The sequence below is a fragment of the Leptidea sinapis genome, chromosome 11 (assembly GCF_905404315.1).
Source record: "Leptidea sinapis chromosome 11, ilLepSina1.1, whole genome shotgun sequence".
Taxonomy (NCBI): Eukaryota; Metazoa; Arthropoda; class Insecta; order Lepidoptera; family Pieridae; genus Leptidea; species Leptidea sinapis.
The window spans coordinates 14,726,169-14,750,380 of NC_066275.1; the positions used below are offsets into that span (position 1 = coordinate 14,726,169).

Consider the following 24,212-nt stretch of genomic DNA (forward strand, 5'->3'; position numbering starts at 1 on the left):
CTTTGATCAACTTCATAGTTTGCTAACGGATACTGATTTCAACGAACTTTACAAAATCAAAGATACAGACGCAGCTCTACAGTTTCTTTATGGAGTCCTTTATGCAATATTTGATCAATCCATCCCGAAAAAATCGCGAAAAACTGCACGTCATAGTGTATATCCCGTCTATTACACAAACACAATAATTTGTGATATAAAAATGAAAGCTTTCTATCATAGATTATGGAAAAGTACTAGTGATATATGTTTTTATAGGATATTCTCAGAATTGCGACGAAAAATAAAAAGTGATATTAGCTCTGCATACTCTAACTATATACACAGAATTTCAACACAATTGTTAAGAGAACCAAAACAGTTCTGGTCATTTGTTAACGCCTTGCGGAGTAAAGGTGGTGTGGAGATTAAAGTCACACGAGCCGGTAAGGAGTATCAGGGAGTCAATAGTGCAAATGCTTTTGCGGAGCATTTCAGTTCAGTATTTGTAAATCAGGAGCCGCGCTTAGACTGGCAGAGTACCAATGCCAATTCGTACTCCCATGCAAGGCACGTGAATATACAATGCTTCTCGGAGTCTCACGTCCATACTTCTATCAAAAACCTTAAGGCTGCTTCTTCGCCAGGACCTGATGGAATACCAGCATATGTAATTCGTGGTTGCGTTGATATTTTGATTAAACCAATCACTTATATTTTTAATTTGGTTTTACAGACAGGTAACTATCCCTCAGCATGGAAGAAATCTCGAGTTACTTCTATTCTCAAAACGGGATCCAAAACTGCGGTGGAAAACTATCGGCCAATAGCAATTCTTTCAGCTTTAGCTAAATCTTTTGAGAGTGCCTTGTACGACATAATCTTACCGTAGTGTATTCCCTTCGTTACTGAGACGCAGCACGGGTTTCTCCCACGACGATCAGTAAGCTCAAACCTTCTCCACCTTGTGGATCTTGTTTCATGGGAATTAGAACAAGGCAACCAAGTGGACGTCATCTACCTGGACTTCCAGAAGGTGTTCGATCGGGTTGATAACGACGTCATGATTCACAAATTGGGGATGATGGGTTTCTCGCCAAAACTGTTAAAGCTTTTTGCAAGTTACCTATCTCAAAGAGAGCAATTTGTTAAATATGGTGAGTTTGTATCTAATCCTTATAGAACGCGTTCTGGAATTAGTCAGGTCTAATTTGGGACCTTTGCTCTTTATCCTATTCATAAATGATCTCCCAGAAGTCATACAGGATTCTGAGGTGTTACTGTTTGCTGATGATCTAAAGTTGGTCAAGGCAGAAAAGAGCTCAGAGGACTCCTTATCTCTACAAAACGACTTAGATCGGGTTTACAAGTGGAGTGTTGATAGCAAGCTGTTTTTTAACCTGTCGAAATGTGAATTCATGTCATTCTCACGCTCCTCCGCCGTGCAAGAGTTCAATTATTTAATTGGTGATGTGCCGGTGATGCGAGTACAGGAAGTACGAGATCTTGGGGTTGTATTCGATCCTAAACTCACGTTTCACTCACATGTGGAGACTATTGTTGAGGCTGCTTACCGACGGCTTGGATTTGTTCTACGTAATGCATCTCATTTAACGAACCAAGCACTTCGTATCCTTTATACGGCGGTAGTCCGTAGTATTCTCGAGTGCAACTCAGTTGTTTGGAACCCACATGAGAGCAAATATACTTTAATGATCGAACAAATCCAAAAACAATTCCTTAGACATTTGTATAAGAGGCAATATGGATACTATCCATTTATGTACCCAACACTCTTTTTACAAGGACATCTGAGCTTTAATTCACTGCAGTTACGTAGGTATGTAGCTCTTACTTGTTCTCAAAATAATTTGGGGCAGAGTGGACTGCGTATACTTATTACAACGTTTGTTGCGTTTCTTTGTACCGACCTCGTACGTACGCGCGCGGCGACACGCACTATTAGCGCAGCCACCTGCACGCACTCAAGCGCATAAGCACACGTCTGTAATACGAGCCATCTGTCTTCTAAACTCTGTATTTGAGGTAGCACCACAGTGTGATCTATTTGCCAGCTCGATGGAATGTTTGGTCAAAGAATGTAAGAAAAGATTTGAGAGTTTGATGCCTGTAAGCTCTATAAAATAAGATAACTAGTTTATAATTTTCATTGGTTGTTTTTTCTTTAGTATAATATCTTTGTAACGCTTTAGATTTAATCTGTAATGTTACATTGTATCTTTGATAAATAAATAAATGTAGGTATGTATTATATACGGGATTTGGGACCAAGGGATTGCTTGTAACTAATTTTAGTAGGCTTCATAAGATACATAATAGCTTTAAGGGTAAATATATACACTTCTACAATAAAGTCCCAGCCACTGTTCAGGCATTATCTATAAATAAATTTAAATGTTTTATAAAAAAATGGCTCTGTCGTAAATCCTATTACTCCACTGCTGAATATCTAAATGATCGGACAGCCTGGGACTAGATTGTGATTATTTTATAGCGATAGAAATGACTGTACAATATTGTATATTTTTATTGAAAAGAGCGCAAAAAAAAGAATGCTGGGAGAGTTTCTTGCGCCGCTTCTTCTCTCTCAGAGCGCCATTTGTTTCCGAAGCGGTAGTAGTATCTAGTAGTATAAGAAATGACATCAAAAAGAATTCTAAAGGAATCAATTTTGAGAAAATAAATACCTTTTATGCCTTTTTACGTGCTGAATATACAACTATTAAAAAATTAATATTGTCTCTTAAGGACTATGATTTGTTTAATGGCTGCCTGCAGTAATTGGCTACCTTTCTACAAAAAAAGGCTTATATAAAAAATGCGTATAAAAAATAATCTAGCACATAGATATTGTAAGAAAAGCCAATTATTTTGAATTGGTAAAAAGCCGTATTTCTGGACTAGACGTGAATTATGTACTGTATCAAAAGTTTGGCAGCACAATTAGTAACCAAAGTGCCAGAAGGCAAAATATGTCAACGCCTGATTTTGCGCACACAAAGACGGTTTCGTATCCAATTGTTTCTTAGCTTTCAAATCAACAAATACAACAGAATATTATGAGACGATGAATTTTGAAAAGTTCAAAAATGGTTTTATATATTACTGGAATGATCTTCATGAACCAATCACATATAATTACGATGGATAATGCGCCGTACCATTCCTTACAAAATGGTCAAGTTACAGCATCCGGCAGCAGTAAACTGGAGCTCACGTCTTGAGTAGATGAGAGGATTGGAACATGCCAATGAAAGTATGCTGAAACATGAATTGATCTGATTCGTGAAAGAAAACAAACCCAGGAAGACAACCCATATTTTGGATGAAAAGTGATTTAAATTGTGACTAGTTGGTTATTAATTATTATATACAAAGCATTGAAGAGCCCAAACAAATACTGTATTCGCATAAATACATATTTAAAACCATAATACATAATTTAAAACCTTTAAAACCTCTTTCTTATTTTCCGTCAAAAAAGGTATTGCAAGAAAAACTTTTATGCCGTCGTCTATCAGTTGTTTTAAGCCGTATTTTGCTAAACCCAGTTCTCAGTAAACGTGTGTTCTGAACTATGTGTGTCAGCTGTGTCGGCAACGCGCCAAAAGATCTGAAGGTGATTATAAAATTTATTCACTCACTAAGCACGATACCGTTTAAATTATATCAAGTTTTCTGCGACCTAGTAAAACGTTATATCATTTTACAAATATTTACCGGTTTCCGACATGCAAGTTAATTGCCACGTTGCATTGTAATATTTATAATAGATTCGTGGAAGAGGCTTCCTAATTTTCACCTTTTTTAGGGTTGACAGGCTTGACCTAAGGTTCTGTTTCTACTAGATGAGGCAGAGGCCTTCCACAGTGCTCTGCCACCTTGTTTGTAGTCATATTACAAGTTTTGTTGTAGGATTACGTACTTACATTTACTAATTACTATACTATTGATGACAAGTTTTCTTAAGTTCCTGTAGGCGCCTATTTCTGCCGTAAAGCAGTAATGTGCAAACATAACTGTGTTTCGGTCTTATGTATCAAGGTGACGAGCGCAATTGTTGTGCCGCTCAGAATTGTTGGGTTTTTCAAGAATCCTGAGCGGCACTGCATTGCAATGGGCAGGGCGCATCAATTAATATCAGCTGAACGTCCTGCTCGTCTCGTCCCTTATTTTCATAAAAAAAGGCCCCAGGAGGGATAAAAGGTGTCCATAGTAAACTTCATCTCGATCAACCATGAGCGTCTCTTGATTTGACTCCAGAACGTTCTGATCGATTTCACTGCGTCAATGACCATTTGGACCACGTTTGCTTAATCCTTGCGGAGTGTGTAGGCCGCACAGCCATCCAGCTCCATAAATCCCATTTGTTGTTTTTCCATTGTCACCAAATTGAATTAAAGTTGTTAGTTTTTTTGCGGATTCTACCATGATTGTTAAAGGCATAAAAGGCATAAAAGGCATTTATTTTCTCAAAATTGATTCCTTTAGAATCCTTTTTGATGTCATTTCTTATACTACTAGATACTACTACCACTTCGGAAACAAATGGCGCTCTGAGAGAGAAGAAGCGGCGCAAGAAACTCTCCCAGCATTCTTTTTTTTTGCGCTCTTTTCAATAAAAATATACAATATTGTACAGTTGCTATAAAATAATCACAATCTAGTCCCAGGCTGTCCGATCATTTAGATATTCAGCAGTGGAGTAATAGGATTTACGACAGAGCCATTTTTTTATAAAACATTTAAATTTATTTATAGACAATGCCTGAACAGTGGCTGGGACTTTATTGTAGAAGTGTATACATTTAGGTAGTTGTATGTTGGTAGGTACTTTAAAGTAGTTAAAATTATCTTGTCTCCTCTCCTGTGTAGTGGTAATCCAATCTTTCCCAGCAATCCGTATTATGTCAATTTCTTTTATTTTTTGTCTTATTCATCAAGTTTTACGTTGCCATTTTAATCTAACGGCTTGTATGTATTAATAAAATTTTCAACCTATTTCATATTTCAACAAGGAAAGGAAGTTATCTATTTTTTATATATTCATTACCTCACGTTTTCGCCGTTAATGTTCATTCTAATTCAGGCAATTTCTCAAAATATTTGGAATACATTCAGCGATTTTTTCAACCAAAAAAATTATGTATAGAAATACCATTTAGTGAAGTGAAACTTATGATGTCGACAACTTATGGCCACCAAATTTTTTTACAAGTAAATATTTCAGGAGTGGTAACAAGGTAGATTGGTAAAGTTTTAGAAATAGGTGACAAAATTGTTTCCAGTGATCAAAGATAATGCAACAGTAAAATTCTGTCTTATGTGATATTAAGATAACTAATAGTACAAAACAAGATAACTGTAATGTATAATACTACATATATATTACACAAATAGTTAGCGAAGTAGAAGTAGAGGGATAGAAGCTTTTATTTTTCTCCTTAGTGGTTACACGAGTGTTGTCGGACAGTGAAACCCCTACTTTTTCCAGGCTATATTCACCCTTCGTTCAATTTCTTCTTCATAACTCGTTTCAGTGAATGACAATTTTTTCCTAAAGATAAGACACACATACTTATGAATACTACCTATTCTACTTCGGATATTAGGTACTAAGTCGCTGTTAGTTTTTTTTTATGACAATAACAAAAGACGAGACAAGCAGGACGCTCAGCTGATGGTAATTGATACGCTTTGCCCATTATAATGCTGTGGCGCTCAGGATTCTTGTAAAATCCAAAAATTCTCAGCAGCACTACATTGGCGCTCGTCACCTTGAAACATAAGATGTTAAGTCTCGTTTGCCCAGTAATTTCACTAGCTACGGCGCCTTTCGGGCCGAAACACAATGATGCTTACACATTACTGCTTCACGTCAGAAATAGGCGCCGTTGTGCTAATAATCTAGCCGCCATCCGGTGCAAAGGAGCCTCCCACTGGCAATGGTTTGTTTATCTTTATTTTACTTGCGTTAGTTCTTATATAACAGGTTTATGATCTCCTAATCAATCGTTTACCTGAATTATGTAGATTTTTGATACAGAAATAATGCGTTGTACTCTTTAATGGTAATTTATCTTTTAGGGTGGTCTTTGTCCAGTAAACAGTGAGTTTTTTATGGAAGAGAAGAGAAACGGGCGTACCTGACGCTAAGTGATCACCGCTACCCACATTCTCTTGCAACATTAGAGGAAAAGTTTACGCGTTTTTTGAAGGCACCCTTGTCGTGTAATCATGGAAACACCGCACAAGGAAGCTCTCGTCGGGCCGATATGATATGACTTTTTAATGGTTACTTTTTCTGTATATCTCATTAAATTTAAAACCTTTGTTCTTGGTACTCTATCATGACAGAAACCTCGGTGCGCAGCCAAAGTTGTAGAGCCATTATATAAAGCAATATAAAATAAAAATGTATTCTAACATACAAGGCGTATCAGGAAAGTGGCCCTGAATAATGAATGACGGCCGTGATTCAACTTGTGACGTCAGCAGATTTGGTTGTTTATAAGGCCTTCCGCGGGATTGACATTTCTATACACAGTTAGTGCCTCTATTACTTACTCTTTGTTGTTAAAGAGAATCTGCTTTGATAAGAAATAAAGGCCTCAATTGACTTTAATTCACTCTAGTTATCACCCTTTTTCCTCTAATTTACAGAGACTGAGACACACAAGAGACTGACAGGTCTAAAGCTCACTCATCTAAGGTTTTTTCTTGTAATACATAACCCAGCATTAAAATCTGTGAATTAAAAATAAATCACCCCTATTTTCCTACATATGTACATGTATGAATACTCATTTTTAATGTACTAGGATATACTTATATAATATACCGAGTACACTTAATTAATAATAAACAAAATAAAATTGAAGAAAAGAAGATATTGTGATTAAGCGTTCCTCCAATTCACATATTGAAGACTTACAAATTCTTATTTTTTTTAATGAATTGGTACACAATGTTATTTTTTTAATGAATTGGTACAAATGTCCCAGACCCACCACACAACAATGTCCCAGACCCACCACACAACAATGTCCCAGTAACTAAGATATTTAGGTTAACAAAGATCTTATTCTAAATTCTGAACCCTTGACCCTTGGGAAATTTTTACCTTGTGTGAGTAATTCGGTCGAATCAAGATATGGCATACAATTTTACTATAGTATAGGATCCGATCCGATCGACGATTAGCGTCATTCGAACTTTCGACTGGGTGAACCGATTTTAATGATACTTTGTTCCATTTTCAATTTGGTCTAGATCTGACAATCCATATGACATGACATCCATGACAAAACTAAATAATATGTCTTAAATTTGAATTGCATGAGCGCGACAAATGAACGGATTACTCAATATAACGCCAACCGATTTTGATGATTCTTTTGTTATTAGAAAGGATAAACTTCAAGGGCAGTCTGATGAGAGATTGGTTAGGTTCTGATGGGGTCCATGACGATGTAACGGAAGTGTTCAAGTCTGAGGAACAAATTATTGATACTCGACCTAAACTTTTATATGCTATCCGGATATTTCAGTCACATACCGTAACGTCGGTATGGTCAAGAGATTGTCGTAGTCGAATATGATGAATAATGGAACTCTTTTACGAAATACAGTAAGGGAACACGATCTGTGGTAGAATTTCTAAATGTCTGTAATCAAATTGCAATACGCTTACGTTCGTTGCTGCATTGTAACATGACCCAAGCAATATATTTCTGCGGTCTTCGCAAGTCTCTTTTGAAATTGCTCTCGAGGTAGATTTCCTCTGTTGAGATGGGCGTTTCTCCCTGACTTCAGCTTGTTTCATTTAAACGGCGCTGTCTCATATAAGCAACACGCTTAGTTTGTCTACTAATATTATTCAGGCAAATTAATTTGTGAAGGTACTTCAGATTCACTAAATATCAAAAACTAAAAATTAAATTTTAAAAATAACAACCGACTTAAATAACTGTCCCAAAACAATACAATATACACTAAAAGGTAAAAAAAATATTGCGTATTTTTCTAAAATTTAATAATCAACAAACGTTTTCTATTTTTTTTGAACACGCGAATAAAGGAAGTGTTCAGGCGTGAACATCGCGCCTTTGTCACTGAGACGTGAAGACGGCAGCGAGACGGCGCAATACGAACACCTATCGTGCACAACTTCGGCCCATTACGACAGAACTCTGGCGCATGGTGCACGTACCTTTGTTTAAAATATAACCTTGTGTAAAGATATCAAGTAGGTGTAAAACCATTGAAATTATATATTTATGAAGAATTTGTGGACGTTTTCCTCATTCGTCCACAGGAAGCGTGAATAAAAAGATATTTGCGAGAATAAGGAGATATTAACTAATTAACCATTAATAATGAAAAAAAAATTATAGCATAACACTAAATTATTATCCTTTTTACATTTATAAATAAACTTGATTATTGAAATGGACTTCTTTAGAATCGTTGTGATTTCAAAAACGGAACGGACAAAGGAAAAAACGACAGGTAAGAGACACAAATACAAAAATGTGTACGATGAAGCCGGCAAAGAATGAGACAGAAATATGCATACTATTGAAGTGAAAACTTCTTTATCATCGTTGTGTTTTGAAAGTCGATGAATCGAAAAAGGGCGACAGTAAAAAGAGACAGACACATAAATTCATAAGAAAATTGGGAGAAAATGAGATAGTTAGCATTATACAGTGTTTTCGTACCAGGCGATCATAGTTGAAGAAGAGAATGTCATATGTATGACGCGAGTACCTTAATAACGTCAGGCGCACAACGTGTTACTACATAGACACCAGGAGAACATAAATTTGGTAGCGGTAATAGTAATGTCTCTCATAGTCGTTGAAATCATATGTCATTCTAGCAACATGTACCAGGACTTCATATGCAATTTAGAGGTTTATGCACAATGCTGGTTTCACTTCTGACTTGTGTACTTTTCTCTTTTTCAAAAATTTGTTTTTGTTCCACGATAATTGGTGAAAAGCTACATTTTTATATTCCAAACACACTGTATTTTTTTCACCTTATTTTGATTTTAATATCGAAAAAGAACCCTAATATTCAATCAAAAATTCTCACGTAAAAATATCACCTTTTTCAAAAATAATCGGCTTTTTGTTCGTTGAAATCTCTACTTTTTGATGGTGTGAAAAAATATACTTACCCGATACTGAAAATCAGTATCGGGTTACACCAATTAATATACTGAGTAGCAAAATTTTTTGAGACAAACGACTGCGACCTGATGTCGATCTAGATTTATACGCCTTACTCCGGGACGGGGTATATTAAAATCGATTTTGTGTAATACTTCTGGGGTATACTAGAGATACTATTACATAATTTAAATAAAAATAGCAAGTCTTGAATACGACCACGATTTTCGAGAGATTTTGCATTATAAATATTTACCCCCTTATTCATAATAGTCTGCTAACTGCTATACTGGCTATAAGAAAAATATTACCGCTGTTTGTTTCTTCGTATACCTACCAGAAATCGAGTAAAAGCCTTTTGAATTCTTTCCAACCTATCAATATGAATTTTTTAAAAGGGGTCCCAAATCACACAAGTGAACAAATGTACTGTATAAGCAGATGATAGAGTTAATCTGGATAAAAACTTTGGAAGTATGTTCAATAAACCCAACCATTTTCACCCTCACTCACAACAGATGAAGGACCTCCGAATGGTCCGAAACTAATCGGTACCGACACCGATAAAACGCGAGTAAAGCTGTATTAATAGATAATCCAAACATTTTCGTTGCCTTTTCATTAACTACTTCATCAATGGTTTGAATGAAAGTTTAGAGGCAATTAATATTAATAATAAGGTCTTTGAGAGTATTTGTTTCATTGATAGCAAAATTATTAACAAAATTCGTTTTGAACATTATATATTCCTTCCGTGTGGTCTTAATATGAACACTTTTATGAGCTTTGAGGATCATATTGTTAATTTTGGCCAAAATCTTCTTGTAACAACGCTCAATCAATATGCAACTTAATCAATCTCATCTCTTCGATAAAGTTAACGTGGCTTAAGAAGATTGGATCCTTCAATAAAAATAGCAGAAAAATGATGTCATTTATGTGATGAAATTAGCGTGCCTAATGGGAATATCAATCATATAATATAACTAGCTGACCCGACAGACGTTGTTCTGTAGATAAAAAAAAATTATGTTTCATAGGAATTTGCCAATAATATTTCAAAACATCCAGAATTATTTCGTAAAAAATGGTCCTGTTGTTATAATGAAATTGTTTCACAGCAGAAATGTCAAACCGTGCGTCACTAAATTCTCTTATAGAAAATATGTCCATACAAAACAAATAATGAAAATAAAAATAATCATGGGTCCCAAATCGAAATATAAAGTATCCTATCTCTCAAGTTGGACTTACCTGCACTCCATGAAGTAATCCCCATTAAAATCCGTTCATTAGTTAAGGAGTCCATCGCAGACAAACAACGTGTCACGTAATTTATATATATTAAGATAAGATAATAATAAAACAGTTATGTTAATAGGTGCTCGTCTTATCATAGACATTAATATTAGTTACATTTTATTTTCACATTGCAAAATTTGTAATTTAAGAATAACAAATGTGTTCGTCATTTGTAGGTACCATGTCGGCTCTTGGCACCGATTCAAATGTATTAACGTGAGTTAACGCTTAAAGTATTATTTTTCTAGTAATTTTGTAAACAATATAATATATATATAATCAGAACTTTTGTTACCGAACATCGCTTCCTGTGTTTCTCAACTGTTGGTGTCAACATTATTATTTGTAATGGTTGATGAAAAGGAAATAATTAAAGTGGGTCTCGAAATCTCAAACCATTGCCGATTGGGTCATCTGGAGGACAAGGCAAAATGGCTTTGAAGAAGCTGGGCGTCATTAATAGAGCACGGCAATACTTCAAGCCCACATTCTACCGCTCTCAAAGCGCAGGTCCGGCCACACATGGAGAATTGGTGTCATCTCTGGTCTAGCACACCCCAATATCGAATTGTCGGGGACCCAGTGCTCTGCGAATGGCTGGATCACTTGGCATTGCGTAGAGACGTCGCTTCATTGTGTGTCTTCTACCGCATTTATCACGTGGAGTGTTCCGAAGAGCTGTTTCACCTGATTCCTGCCGCCGAATTCCACCTTCGCACGCCACGCCACAAGTTAGGATATCATCCCCATCATCTGGATGTGTGGCGGTCCTCCACAGTGCGGTTTTCAAGGAGCTTTCTTCCACGTACTACAAAGCTGTGGAATGAGCTTCCTTGTGCGGTGTTTCCGGTACGATGCGATTAGGGTTACTTCAAAAAAAGCGCGTACACCTTAAAGTTCTTCTGGTGTTGCAAGAGAATGTGGGCGGTGGTGATCACTTAACACCAGGCGACCCGTACGCTCTTTCGTCCTCCTTTTCGATAAAAAAATAAGTTTCTACTATACAATTTAATACAGGGAATATGGAAAAATGTATTTCTGGAATAAAATTCTGGAAAGTTTTGGAATGTCGCCATCGTGAAAGCGTTTAATTTGATACTCATATTGTAATAATTGTATTTTTTTCGAGCGAGAATAAATAGGTCTGTTTTTTATTTGTAATCAGTGTGACACATGTGCAAGCATTTATATACTATGGCGGAAAAAAGAAACTCACATACATTTTAATCTTTGAAGCAATTTTCTCCTTCTTTGTAATAGCACGATATTAACGATTCCATAACGATCCATTGGCATTATGTAGAGACTTCACTTAATCGTGTGCAATCTAACACATTTAACCCGGGGGAGTATTCGAGGGACTGCGAACTGTTCCCTGCCACATTCCCGTACGCTCCACACGCCACTAATTTACCTATTAACTCATAATTTGGATATGCTCCTTCAATGGTTGTCAAATAATACGAGTAAACTTCCTTGAGCGATATTTTTAAGTCGATATGACATGGGTAGCTGCAAACAAAATGTACAGCCTTTTGGGCAAAACTGGCGAATGCAAGAGATCAACAAAACAAAAAATCTTAAAACTCTAATCCACATAATACAAATCAAACAATGAGATATTTGTAAGTAACTAATATCTATAATGCAGATTTCCTGTTCTCAACGCGTTCTAGGTTAGTCAAAAAATTCAAAAACATGTCAATTCTTAATAAGGCTGCTAAAAATGTAAGCGGACATCTATTTTCAGCGTTGAATTAAAACTATAAATAATAGAGATAGAGTTCCAGGAATTAGAACTCTTTATTTTTTTTTTTCTCTTTTTTGGAGTTATGAACTAGAAATTAAATGATAACTTTTTTCATCGTAATTGATTGTTAACAACTGCATATTTTTATGTGTTAAAGCTACATCTAAAACCTATATTGTATACCAGTGGGAGGCTCCTTCGTACGGATGCCGGCTAGAATATGGGTACCACAACGGCGTCTATTTCTGCCGTGAATTAGTAATGTGTAAGCATTATTGTGTTTCGGCTTCAAGGGCGCCGTAGCTAGTGAAATTACTGGGTAAATGAGACTTAATGGTCATGATAACATAACAACCCATGTTGTAAAAACATGCAAAAATGTAATAGTTGCAGTACTGACATATTTAATCAATTTATCATTTGAACAAGGACAATTCCCCACAACTCTTAAGTCATCTATTATAAAACCTCTTCACAAAAAAGGTACTCATACGGAACTTATTAATTATAGACCAATAACTCTTATTTCCATTCTATCAAAAGTTTTTGAGAAAATAATGTATAAAAGATTAACCGACTTTTTTACGAAATTCAACGTCATTACAGAGGCACAATACGCATTTCAACAAAATAAATCTGCGACAATGGCCACATATACATTAGTTAAAAATCTGATAACAAAAATAGATCAAAAAATTAGAGTAACGGCAGTATTCTTTGATATGACCCAAGCTTTTGACTGTGTCGACTTCGAAATTCTCATAAACAAATGTAATTTATATGGGCACTTGAAGCGACACCTCTAAGGTGTCACTTCAAATGGCTGGAAAGTTATATTAAAAATGGGCAACAGTGTGTCCAGATTGAAAAGATTGACGGAAGATCAAATATAATACGATATGAATCAAGTTGGAATCAAACTAAAGCCGGGGTACCTCAGGGCAGTGTACTTGGACCATTATTATTTCTACTATATATCAAAGACCTACCAAATATTACAGAAAATAAGTGTGTGTTATATGCTGATGACATTACAATAATTATCCCTGACACAAACTTAAAAAGACCATACGACTCGGTCATAAACGATGAAATCATTAATATCGGCAAATGGTTAGAAAGTAACAATTTAAATATTAATATATTAAAAACAAAACTTATACAATTTAAAAATTATAATACTATTTATCCACCCCTTAGAAACAAAATACAATGACATTAAAATTGATGAGGTTGAAAATACCAAATTCTTAGGCATAATAATGGATAATAATTGTCATTGGAAAGCTCACGTTGAATCATTATGCAAACGTCTTAATAAGTTTGTTTTTGCAATAAGGAGAATAAAAAAAACTATATCGGAAAAAGTGGCTTTAACGGCCTACCACGCTTACGTGGAGTTTATAATTAGGTATGGGATCATAATATGGGGTAACTCAACAGTAATAAATAGAGTCTTCATAGCGCAAAAAAAAAAGTTTGAGGGCTGCAGCGGGAAAAGGACCCCTTGAAAGCTGCAGACACGTATTTAAAAAATATAACTTATTAACAATTATTGAATTATACATATTTGAGTGCTGTATGTTTGTTCGAAAACAATTTAGCGAATTCAGTAAACATGAAAACACTTCTCTTTTCACATCCAGGGACCCCACCAAACTACAAGTACCTTGCTGTAGAACTACATTATTTCAGAGAAACTGTTTGTGTATGTGCATAAAAATCTATAATCACATCACAAAAATAATAAGAGAGGTATCGTCAAATAGGAATTTCTCATCTAAATTGAAAATATATCTTTATTCATTAGACAAATATTTCCAACTAAAAAATTAACTATATACTATATAATACTGCTACTAATCTTTTGTTAAATTTATATTATTGTAACTAAAGATTTTTTTTTGTATTGTAAGAAATGTATTTTATAAAATTTGCACGTCATAAATGTGGCAAACATGTACTCAATAATATTTATGTAACATCAATCTAACATGATTATGCAAATAAAAAGTTTGACTTTGACTTTAATATCTTATGTCTCAAGGTGACGAGCACAATTGTAGCTGCTCAAAATTTTTGGGTTTCACAAGAAGACTTAGCGGCTTGTAATGGGCAGGGCGTATCAATTACCATGCTGAACGTCCTGCTCGTCTCGTCCCATACTGTCATTAAAAAAGTATACTTTCGATAAATTTTTCTACACATCGTTCCGCATCGAATAAACTATCACCAATATTTTTAGGAACTCTATCATGAAAGATCAAGAATTATCACTTTTGTCAAAATGTTGAACTATAAGAGCCCATACTTAATACAATATACTTTCTATGATTTCGTAACACGTCCATCTAAGCGTGTTTGTAAGTTTCAGTATCTTACATTCTAAATAGTTTTGTCGGTCGTCGTACGACTACACATGCAGTTGTTAAATATTGATTACACATTTCCAATGTTCTCAGTAAACAAACATTAGTACACAGTACACAGCTAATGCATAAAAAATGTCTACACATTTACTCTTCTTAATGTGTTATATCGATTGATGGTATATAGTTTTCTTTAGTGTAGTGGTTCTGTCTACAGTTGTATATCGTGTCCTAGTTCAAGGGCTTAAATATATATATTTTTTATGATAATAAGGGACGAGACGAGCAGCTGATGGTAATTGATACGCACTGTCCAGGAAACTGGGAAAACCTGGCTATTTGCTATTGAAATAACGTAATATTAATCGTAACCTATCACTTAACCTAACTTAAAGACTAATGACTAGAACTTAAAAACTAAGGTAAATAAATACATAGATATGTATACATACATATATAATATATAAATATAAGAGGGGTGTGGGGTGGGGGGGGGGATCTTGGCAAAGGGAAGGAGGGAGAGGGAATAGGAGGCCAGTTTTCGCCGTTATTTAATTCTTATAACTAAACCAATTTACAATATATTGGTTTTACATTTATTCAGACCTACCTAGAACTCTGTGTGCGTGAGTGTGTGTTTGTGTATACGCTAGTGTTCTGTGAGCTCTAACCAGTTGTGATGTGGTAATGCATGTTTATAACGTTTTATGCTGAGGCAGTACTCTGTGAGTGACTTACGACTACAAGTCGACCGGAGGGCGGGGTTTATTCCGTCCTTCAGTCGGCGTAGCCCTCTGTAGAAGCTATGAGATATCTCTTGTACTCGTATGTGTTGTTCTAGTGGTGGGATGTTTTTCTTTACATGAAGTCGTTTAAGATTTGTACGCGGGTGGGTCCGGTAGATGGTTTTAAGGGATCTATTTTGCACAGTTTGTAGTTTACGATAATTGTTTTGATTTGTGTTAATCCATACCGGACTTGCGTATGTCATGACCGGGCGTATGTACGACTGGTATAGTAGACGCTTGTTACTAGTTGAGAGAGTGGAATTCCTATAGAAAATGAGTCTCAACAGGCTCAAGGCAGTAAGTGCCTTAGAGCGGGCGTAATTAATATGAGGCGTGAAGGAAAGTTTCCGGTCGAGGATAAGTCCTAGGTATTTAGCCTGTGACTGCCATTCGACCGGGTGGTTATTAATATGTGGCTTTAAAGAAATATTGAGTTTACGGGAAGTTTTGTATGAGAAAAGAACCGCCTCGGTCTTTGTGTCATTGATTTTAAGCTTCCACTTAGAGAAGTAGTTGCTTACACAATGTAGGGCTTTATTAAGGTGGGACTATAGATTTGATGTTCTTACTGCTGCACAGATAAGCTGTGTCATCAGCGTACAGGGCGAGGACCGTGTTCGGAGGTTTTGGGATGTCTCTCATATAGAGTAAAAATGCCCTCGGTGAGATGATGGAGCCCTGTGGAACACCTGCTACTACTGGATGTGGGGGGGATAAACTATTTTTGACTCTAACTCTAAGAAATCTATTCGTAAGGAATTATTTTACTATTCTACAATATTCAAAGGGGACTTGTGCTTCGAATAATTTGTGAACTAAGGCATCATGCCACACGGTATCGAAGGCTTTCTCAAGGTCGAGTAGAACCATACCAGTCTGGTGTCTCAAGTTAAATTGGTGTGTTATATGTTCGACTACGCGCGCCAGTTGGTGAGTAGTCGCGTGTGACCTTCGGAAACCGAATTGTTCCTCAGGTAGGTTTGATTCTATAAGTGAGTTTATTCTATTATTAATTAAAATTTCTAATATTTTACTTTGTCTGCAAAGTAAACTAATTGGTCTGTAGTTCACGGGGGAGGTGGGATCTTTTCCCGGTTTGTGTATCGCGGTGATTACTGCTATTTTCCAGGACGAGGGAAAATAGGTAAGACGAAGGCACGCATTAAATATATTAACTAAGGTGTCTATTGCTTTTGAAGGGAGGTGTTTTAGAAGTATGTTCTGTATGTCGTCGTGCCCGGGGGCTTTTCACGGTTTACAGGTTTTTAAAATTAATTTGACTTCGCGAGGTACAACTGGCGTAGGTGCGGTCGGTCCGTTTATTTTGTAAAGGTGGTCTAGAGACCGCGATACCTCGCGTTCGGTGTCGGGGTCGCTCAGATCCACGGTGAGTCTATGCTGTCGCTCAAAGTGTGTACCTAGGGCCTCGGCCTTTTCAGCGTCCGACCGGGCGGGGCCCTAGGGGGTGCTGAAGCAGGGTAGAGGGGTGTGTACGTTTTTAAGGCGTCTCGCGAACTGCCAGAGGGAATTGTCGCGGGTGTCAAGCGATTCGAGCTTTTTGTTCCATTCGTTGGAAGTGAGAGATTTTATTTTAAAAGATATTTGGTTTTGAAGTGAATTAATAATCGTGTTAAACCGACGCGTATGAAGTCTCTGTGCGTGATGTCGGTATTGGTTTTTTAGTTTGATAAGTCTTGTTATGTCGTGTGGAAGTTTGTTTATTTGTTTCGGTGTGAACGTCGGGATGTTCGCGTTACGGGCTTTGATTATAGCGTCAGTCAGTGTTTGTATGGCGTTGTCCACTAATTCGGCTCGGTGTAATTTAAAGGAGCCGGGGGAGGGGAGGGCTTCGTTAATATGTTTTTTATAAGTGTCCCATTTAGCATTACCCATTTAGCATTAAAGATAGGTCGCGAGATGCGCGGGATGAGGCTATTAATTTCGAAAATAATGGGACAATGGTCCGAGATAACGTCAAAAGTCAGTGGGTCTGTAACGTTTGTGATATTTTTGGCAAGGGTGAGTTGTAATTTAGCGGCAGAGTGCCTAGGGTTGGAGGGGAGGTGGGTCGCTTTGTCCGGAATTAAAATATTATATTCGTGACCTGCAAAGTGATTAAAAAGACGCGATCCATTGGAATTTGCTCGATTGCAATCCCAGTTTCTATGGCGGGCGTTAAAATCTCCGGAACAGATGACGGTGTTGCCGAGAGAGAGAGCTTTTGCGATGGCTGTCGTGATTCTACTGTCTTGCTTAGGGCAATAAAAGTTAACTATTGTGATGGGTGTCTGTCCGCGGTGAGACTCTAATCTAATTGCAATTATATCGCATATATCATGCTCCACATGGGAATGTTGCGATATATTTGACTTGACAAAAATTGCGACGCCACCTCGGGCGCGGTTGTCTGTCTGTCCGTCACGTCTGTAACAGGTGTAACCGGGAATTGAAAAACGTCGTGTGGGAACGAGGTGTGTTTCTTGTATGAGTGTAATGTCGATGTTGTGTGTACCTAGGAAATGTATGAGTTCTCTTTTCCTACTCACAATACCGTTTATGTTAAGCGACGCTACTCGTAGAGGACGAGCAGTGCCAGTCAGGGGGAGGGGTCGCCGTCTCTTCATCCATGGATGCTCAGGAACTCAAATACTGTGATGATTTGCTCCTCGTAGCTCATGCTGCGGCGGAGCAGAGGCTTCAGCTGACCTGCGATTTTAATTAGTTTTATAATTTCGTGGGTTGACATTTCCTCAGAGTCTGGCTCTTCGGTTGTTTTACTGAATCAAATGAGCCGGAAGCCGCTGTTTTATGCCCTCGTCCCATGAAATGACGCGCTATGATTGGTCGGCTGTTGTGTTGCTAAATATTTTATTGTAAAATTGAATACCAAGACCTATGAACGAGCATATAACCCTAACCTATAACCCGTAAAATTCATTCTTTCTTCTTGAATTGAATTAATTCAAATCACAATTTTCTAAAATTCAACAATGTTTTTCGAACATAAGTACATCATTTTTTTTTTATTGTAAGGGAAGGGTTTTAGCTAGGATGTTCATGAACTTGAATAGCAATTAACGCTTTATATGGGCGCGGGACGATATATTATTATAAAACAGACTTCACATACATCGCCAAAAACAAATGGAACTTTAAATTTGTATGATTAACATTTCTATATCAATCAGGTCAAAATGTCATACATCGAGATATACAACGAGAATATTCGGGATTTGCTGAACCCCAGCGCGGGACCCTTGGAGCTCCGGGACGAGGGCAGCAGCGGGGCACCCACCGTCGCTGGACTCAGTGAGGTATTCACTCAGAACCCGAGAGTTGAACAAACATAATAAGATTTACTGATCATGCGTCATGTGGACGGTTAGCTTAATTGGTAAGAGCACTGGAACCTTACCCGAGTGGCGCGGTTTCGAATACTGCTATTATATTTATTCATATTGATATTGAATTAGTTTGTTGCTCACATGTGCTTCAGGGGAAATTCATTATAAATCATTATTTCCAATTCTTCAAAAGAAAATAAAACATTTGCATCATAACATAATAATTATAGATAGTATATTGAATTCAGTATGGTCCATATCCTATTTGTATATATGTCTTCTGTTTATACTAAGTTACGTGTAGTAACATCTACTTACAAAATGTAATAAATAAAAAATTTCATGATCAATTTTTGATCAATATGGTAGGTGCCTAAAATGAATTATGATAAAGAATAAATTCAAGTTCATTTTTTTTTATTAAATTTATTATATTTTTTATAATCGCAAATAAATGCTCGCAAAATATCTTTATTTATTTATTTATTTACGGTGTGTGTGTATTGATGCATCTACAGTACTCAATAACTCTTGTTTTTACTTTTTGTCATGAATACAGTGATTTTGATTTTTAATAAACTATATTTATCAATATGTATGGAAGTGAGAGTTGGGTATGGCAGAAGAAGCATAAAAGCAGAATTAACTCAGTTGAAATGCGATCACTGCGTAGTATGTCAGTCTTACTGACTGATAGAATTCCGAATGCGGTAATACGAGCGCGCTGTGGTTTGAAAGAGGATGTTGTGACAAGGATCAGTCCTTGTCACAACATCCTCTTTCTGAAATGGTTTGGACACGTGGAGCGAATGAGTGAAGAAATAATGACGCATCAAATATATAAGGCAAGTGTGTGTAGGCAAGTCGGTCGCGGCAGACCTCGTAGAACATTCGTCGACGTTTTGAGAAAAGGAGAGGTCCGAAGCACCCGCAACCGGCGAGCATGTATGAAAAGAGTAATGAATGTAGAGGAAGCGCATGAGGTTTGTAAGGATAGAAGCAAATGGCATTCTATTGTCTCTGCCTACCCCGACGGGAACAAGGCGTGAGTGTGTGTATCTATGTGTATATTTATCATACTGATATGGATCATTAAAGTTAATAAATGTTGAAATAATACAAGTGGTAGTAAGTTACATCGATTAACGAAGTTTTCAACGAGCTTTCTCCCTCGTACTACAAAGCAATGAGCTTCCTTGTGCGGTGTTTCCGCGACGATACGACATAGGTACCTTAAAAAAAAGCGCGTACACCTTCCTTAAAGGCCGGCAACGTTGCTGTAATTCAAGTGGTGTTGCAAGAGAATGTGGGCGGCGATGATCACTTAAAACCAGGTGACCCACGGTCGTTAGTCCTACTTTTCCATAAAAAAAATGACATTTATTAACAGATCAAGGCAACAGATGCTTCGCACGTCGCCGAGCTGCTGGCCAAGGGTGATCGTGCAAGAACCGCTGAACCCACGCAAGCCAATCAACACTCTTCGCGAGGACATGCTCTGCTAAGGTAAAAATAAAGTTTATAAATCTTTTGTTTTATATATTTTTGAATTGAAAACTTCTTTAGCCGCATTGGGCACTTTTTGGTAGGAGAAACTCTTATAGTTTCGCGTCACCGACATGACTGGCGCACGCGAAAAAATAAATAATTAAAAAAATAAATATATATAATTTGTTGTGTTTATAAAGTGATAACCCTCACTTCTAGGATTACTACACTAATAAAATTTGACGTTTCGAACGGTTAGCTCAGTTGGTTAGAGCACTGGCACGGAACGCAAGAGGTCGTGGGTTCGAGTCCCGCATCGTTCATAAAATTTTGTTTTTAAGATTTTATTTGTGTATAAACATACATTTATTATAAACTAGCTGACGCAGCAAACGTTGTATTGCAATATAAAGTAAAAAGAAATAAGAAATAATAAAAAAATTTGGGGTATAAAAAATAGATGACGACCGATTCTCAGACCTACCAAACATTAAATAGTGCATAAAATGTATCATATATACTACGATAATTATTATACTCGATTGCCATCTTGCAACTCTATTTCTGTGTATGGAACAGAATAATATAAGAATCGCGGTGTTGATCGTGGGTGAAAATTTGAAGTGGTATGTATTTTTTAGTGCTAAATCATAATTGTCTAAAAATAAAAAATAAATATATTTGAGGGTGGGTCACCGTTATCCTGCAGCTCGTTCCAGACTTACAGGAGCACTGCGTCTGCGGAATTTCATTATGTCGTGCTCACTGTCGTTGTGTTGGATGTGCACGAACTCGTTGCATTCTAAGCCTATCTACTTCATTGTCATTCACTAAATAACGCAATTCTGACATAGCAATACGAGTATTTTCTTGATCTGTCTCTCTGTGGTCATCATTGCCGTTGGCATGTGAATACCTCACATTTGATTGACTGTGACGACCTAAGTCAGGTCGTCTTCTCCTCAGCATCGTTAATTGTAATTAATGAAAGTGAGAAAACTTCTCGCGCACTTAGCAGTAAAGTGTCACTATCACAAAATATAAACAACAAAAGTGTCACACATAACTTAAAATATCACTATCACAAAGGTTAACCGAAGTAAAGAAAGTTCTCGCGCACGTAGCGAATTTAATAATTTAATATTGAAATTAATAATTTAATTGATTTTAAACATTATGAAATTTCAAATACCTACTAAAAGTTCTTAGTTTTCACTTTTATCGGCAGTCTCTGCAACTGCTAATTATTTTACGGTATGTGTGAATTGATGCCATAACTCTGGTATTTTTCTTTATTGATTTACATATATTTTTTGACTTACTCGTGTAAGGTATTGACTATTTTTGTTGCATCACTGTAAAATAGTTTGTTAAGCGATGAAACTGAGTTTCTTGCCATTTCTTCTTATTAAAGCTCAAACATTTCTGAAGTGATGATAACCAAAAGATAACTGGTTAATTTTTTTTACATTAGTAAGTTTTCTTGTTTCATTTCCTAGACCAAGATGAATAAAGCGATTTTGATTTGTTTTTATTAGTTGCTCAGAGAAAAAGAGAAGGAAATTCGCGGATTCAGCTGTTTTATAATGTTTTTCATATTCGATATCGAACATTACGAAAAATCTTTCGAAATATCCATATTATTACACTTGAGTAGATACAGGTGCAATTAACTACAGCAAAACTCGAAATAATAGATTGGAATCACAATTTTTATGGCTCATTTACTGCATTTGGACAGTATTCGTCAATTTTTACACACCACATAAATCACTATTCATTTCAACACTTGGGTAATATAAATAAAGGCTAAAGCAGTTTGGCTTTAAATTAATTAATACGTATATTTGTGGCTTCTTAGATAATTTATAAGTCTAGAAAGTGTTTTGCTGTTAGACAACCGATAAAAGCAAGCCGGGTTTAATACTTTAGAATGCATGACAAACTACGTCTTACTCTCGCGATTTCTATGACACTTTGTGTTAGTGTGCGTGCATTGCTCGAAATAGAGGTTAATTCTTAACTCAATTTTTTTTGACGTTGTCACAGCTGTCATATTCTATCTAGAAGTATAAATAATCTAAGGGTGGCTGTTACTGTGAAGGAAAATGTCATTAGGAAACTTACACAACAGAGCCTTTGAATTTCTTGTCACAGAAGAAGTTGAGCAACTGGCACTTGGCCAGCAAGGTTAACTAGAGTCTGATTACCCTTATCCAAGATAGCCTCGAGCACCTAAGGTCGTATATGAGCTGAAAACGATATCATCTGATTCTTAAGTACTATATGTAGGCTCCTGTCTTAGTAGTATTAAGTTCTGCTTCAAAATATATAGTAGATATAGTGATTACTTAATTCTTACCATAAAGAGAGAGAGCGAAGCAGTTGTAGTATTTGAACTGGCATCAAAAATAATTCTAATGGAATCAATTTTGAGAAAATAAATGCCTTTATACCTACTCACTATCTCATACTAGGTACTTCACAACACGTGTTTCTTCCAAATTATTTTGCATTTGTAGTTTTTTGTTCCAGTTTAAAGGAAGCTGGTGGTGACTTTTATCATTTTAGACTTTCTCTCTTAAGACTTAAGCTGCAAAGCAATATGATTAGAGATAAGTTACCCCTATTCTGGTCAGATAATCTGGCTTAACACTATGAGAGTCTACTCCGACAATAATCTCTCAATAAATGTTTCTCTGTTATAGCGTTTCAGTTAATAAGAAAGTATCAGCGGGCATGCAACGAGGAAGATTGTTTCTGATTGACTTGGCGGGCTCGGAGAAGGCGGGGACACGGGCTCGTCGGCTGGAAGGAGCTCACATCAACCGGTCGTTGTTAGCTCTGGCTAACTGTATCATGGCACTGTCCGGAGGGGCAAGGTATGTAATAATCTGTTCTCTTTCTAAAAAACACATCTGATGGCTATATATACAACTATGATTACATTAAAGCTATCATTACGGAGATTTCCAGTATCGCTATTGAGGCGCGTAGTATATTACTTATTACTTCGTGCATAATTTACTTCATAATCAGTAGGCCTTTTCTCGTAACAAAACGAGAATAGGAGAGGATCGAAGCGATCTTATGTCAAAATGTTTAATTTCGTATTCTGCTTTGTAGTGATACCGAGATGATGTTGGAACGGTTCTTGTACTTCAAGTTTCTATTAAGAGAATATTATCAAATATCGTGCTGATTGTTGGCTGGTTGTTGTCATTTTTTCGTTAGTATTGAGATTTGCAATTAGATAACTATTTACAACTACTACTTAAGCATCGTTATCATATACAATAATTGTATTATTTTTACTTAACATAATTTAATGAAAATGAGACTTGAACATGATTGGTTTAATTTCTTTGTGGATTCTTCTGAATGAAAATTATTTATTAAAAATAATATAATAATTTCTACAGAGTTATGGTAGCACAATTAGATCTTATAATTAATCAGCGATCTCTTTCATGTAATCTAATGGTGTAGTATATTTTATTATAATTTATGATTATGCCTATTAACAAGAGGAAAATAATGTATCTGCATGCGGTATACATCTCGTGAAAAACTTCATTGCTAGGTATCAATTGCTATCAGCTGAAGCTCCTGCTCGTCTAGTCTCTTATTGTCATAAAAGATCTTGAGATTTGTATGTGATGAATCGGCCAATTACTAGATACGTGAACTACCGGGACTCGAAGCTGACGCGGCTTCTACGAGAGGTTCTCGGAGGAAGATGTCGGACCGCGATGATAGCTCACGTCTCGCCGGCGGCCGAACACAGAGACACTACTCGCTCCACGTTACACTACGCCCAGCGAGCATCCACCATCACCAATAAGGTAAATGTAACGTTCTATTTTTTAACTTGTTTGTCATTTGTTGGGTTGAGTTCGCGATCACGGTAGACTCTGTATATATGTATACTCTCTTGGAAGATGCTGCTGCCCATTCTCCGTTCTTTGTATCCCGTAGTCTCCTCTTATGAC

At 36.5% G+C, this 24,212-nt stretch overlaps 1 protein-coding gene across 1 annotated transcript in view; it reads left to right on the forward strand.

Moving 5' to 3' along the window:
• LOC126966952 (kinesin-like protein KIF19) overlaps positions 1-24,212 on the forward strand; it is a 426,172-nt gene that overhangs the window by 393,104 nt on the left and 8,856 nt on the right. The window contains exons 4-7 of the mRNA XM_050811273.1: positions 18,577-18,702; positions 20,123-20,238; positions 22,929-23,102; positions 23,900-24,065. Of these exons, the coding sequence (XP_050667230.1) occupies positions 18,577-18,702; positions 20,123-20,238; positions 22,929-23,102; positions 23,900-24,065 (582 nt within the window). The remainder of the gene's footprint in view (positions 1-18,576; positions 18,703-20,122; positions 20,239-22,928; positions 23,103-23,899; positions 24,066-24,212) is intronic.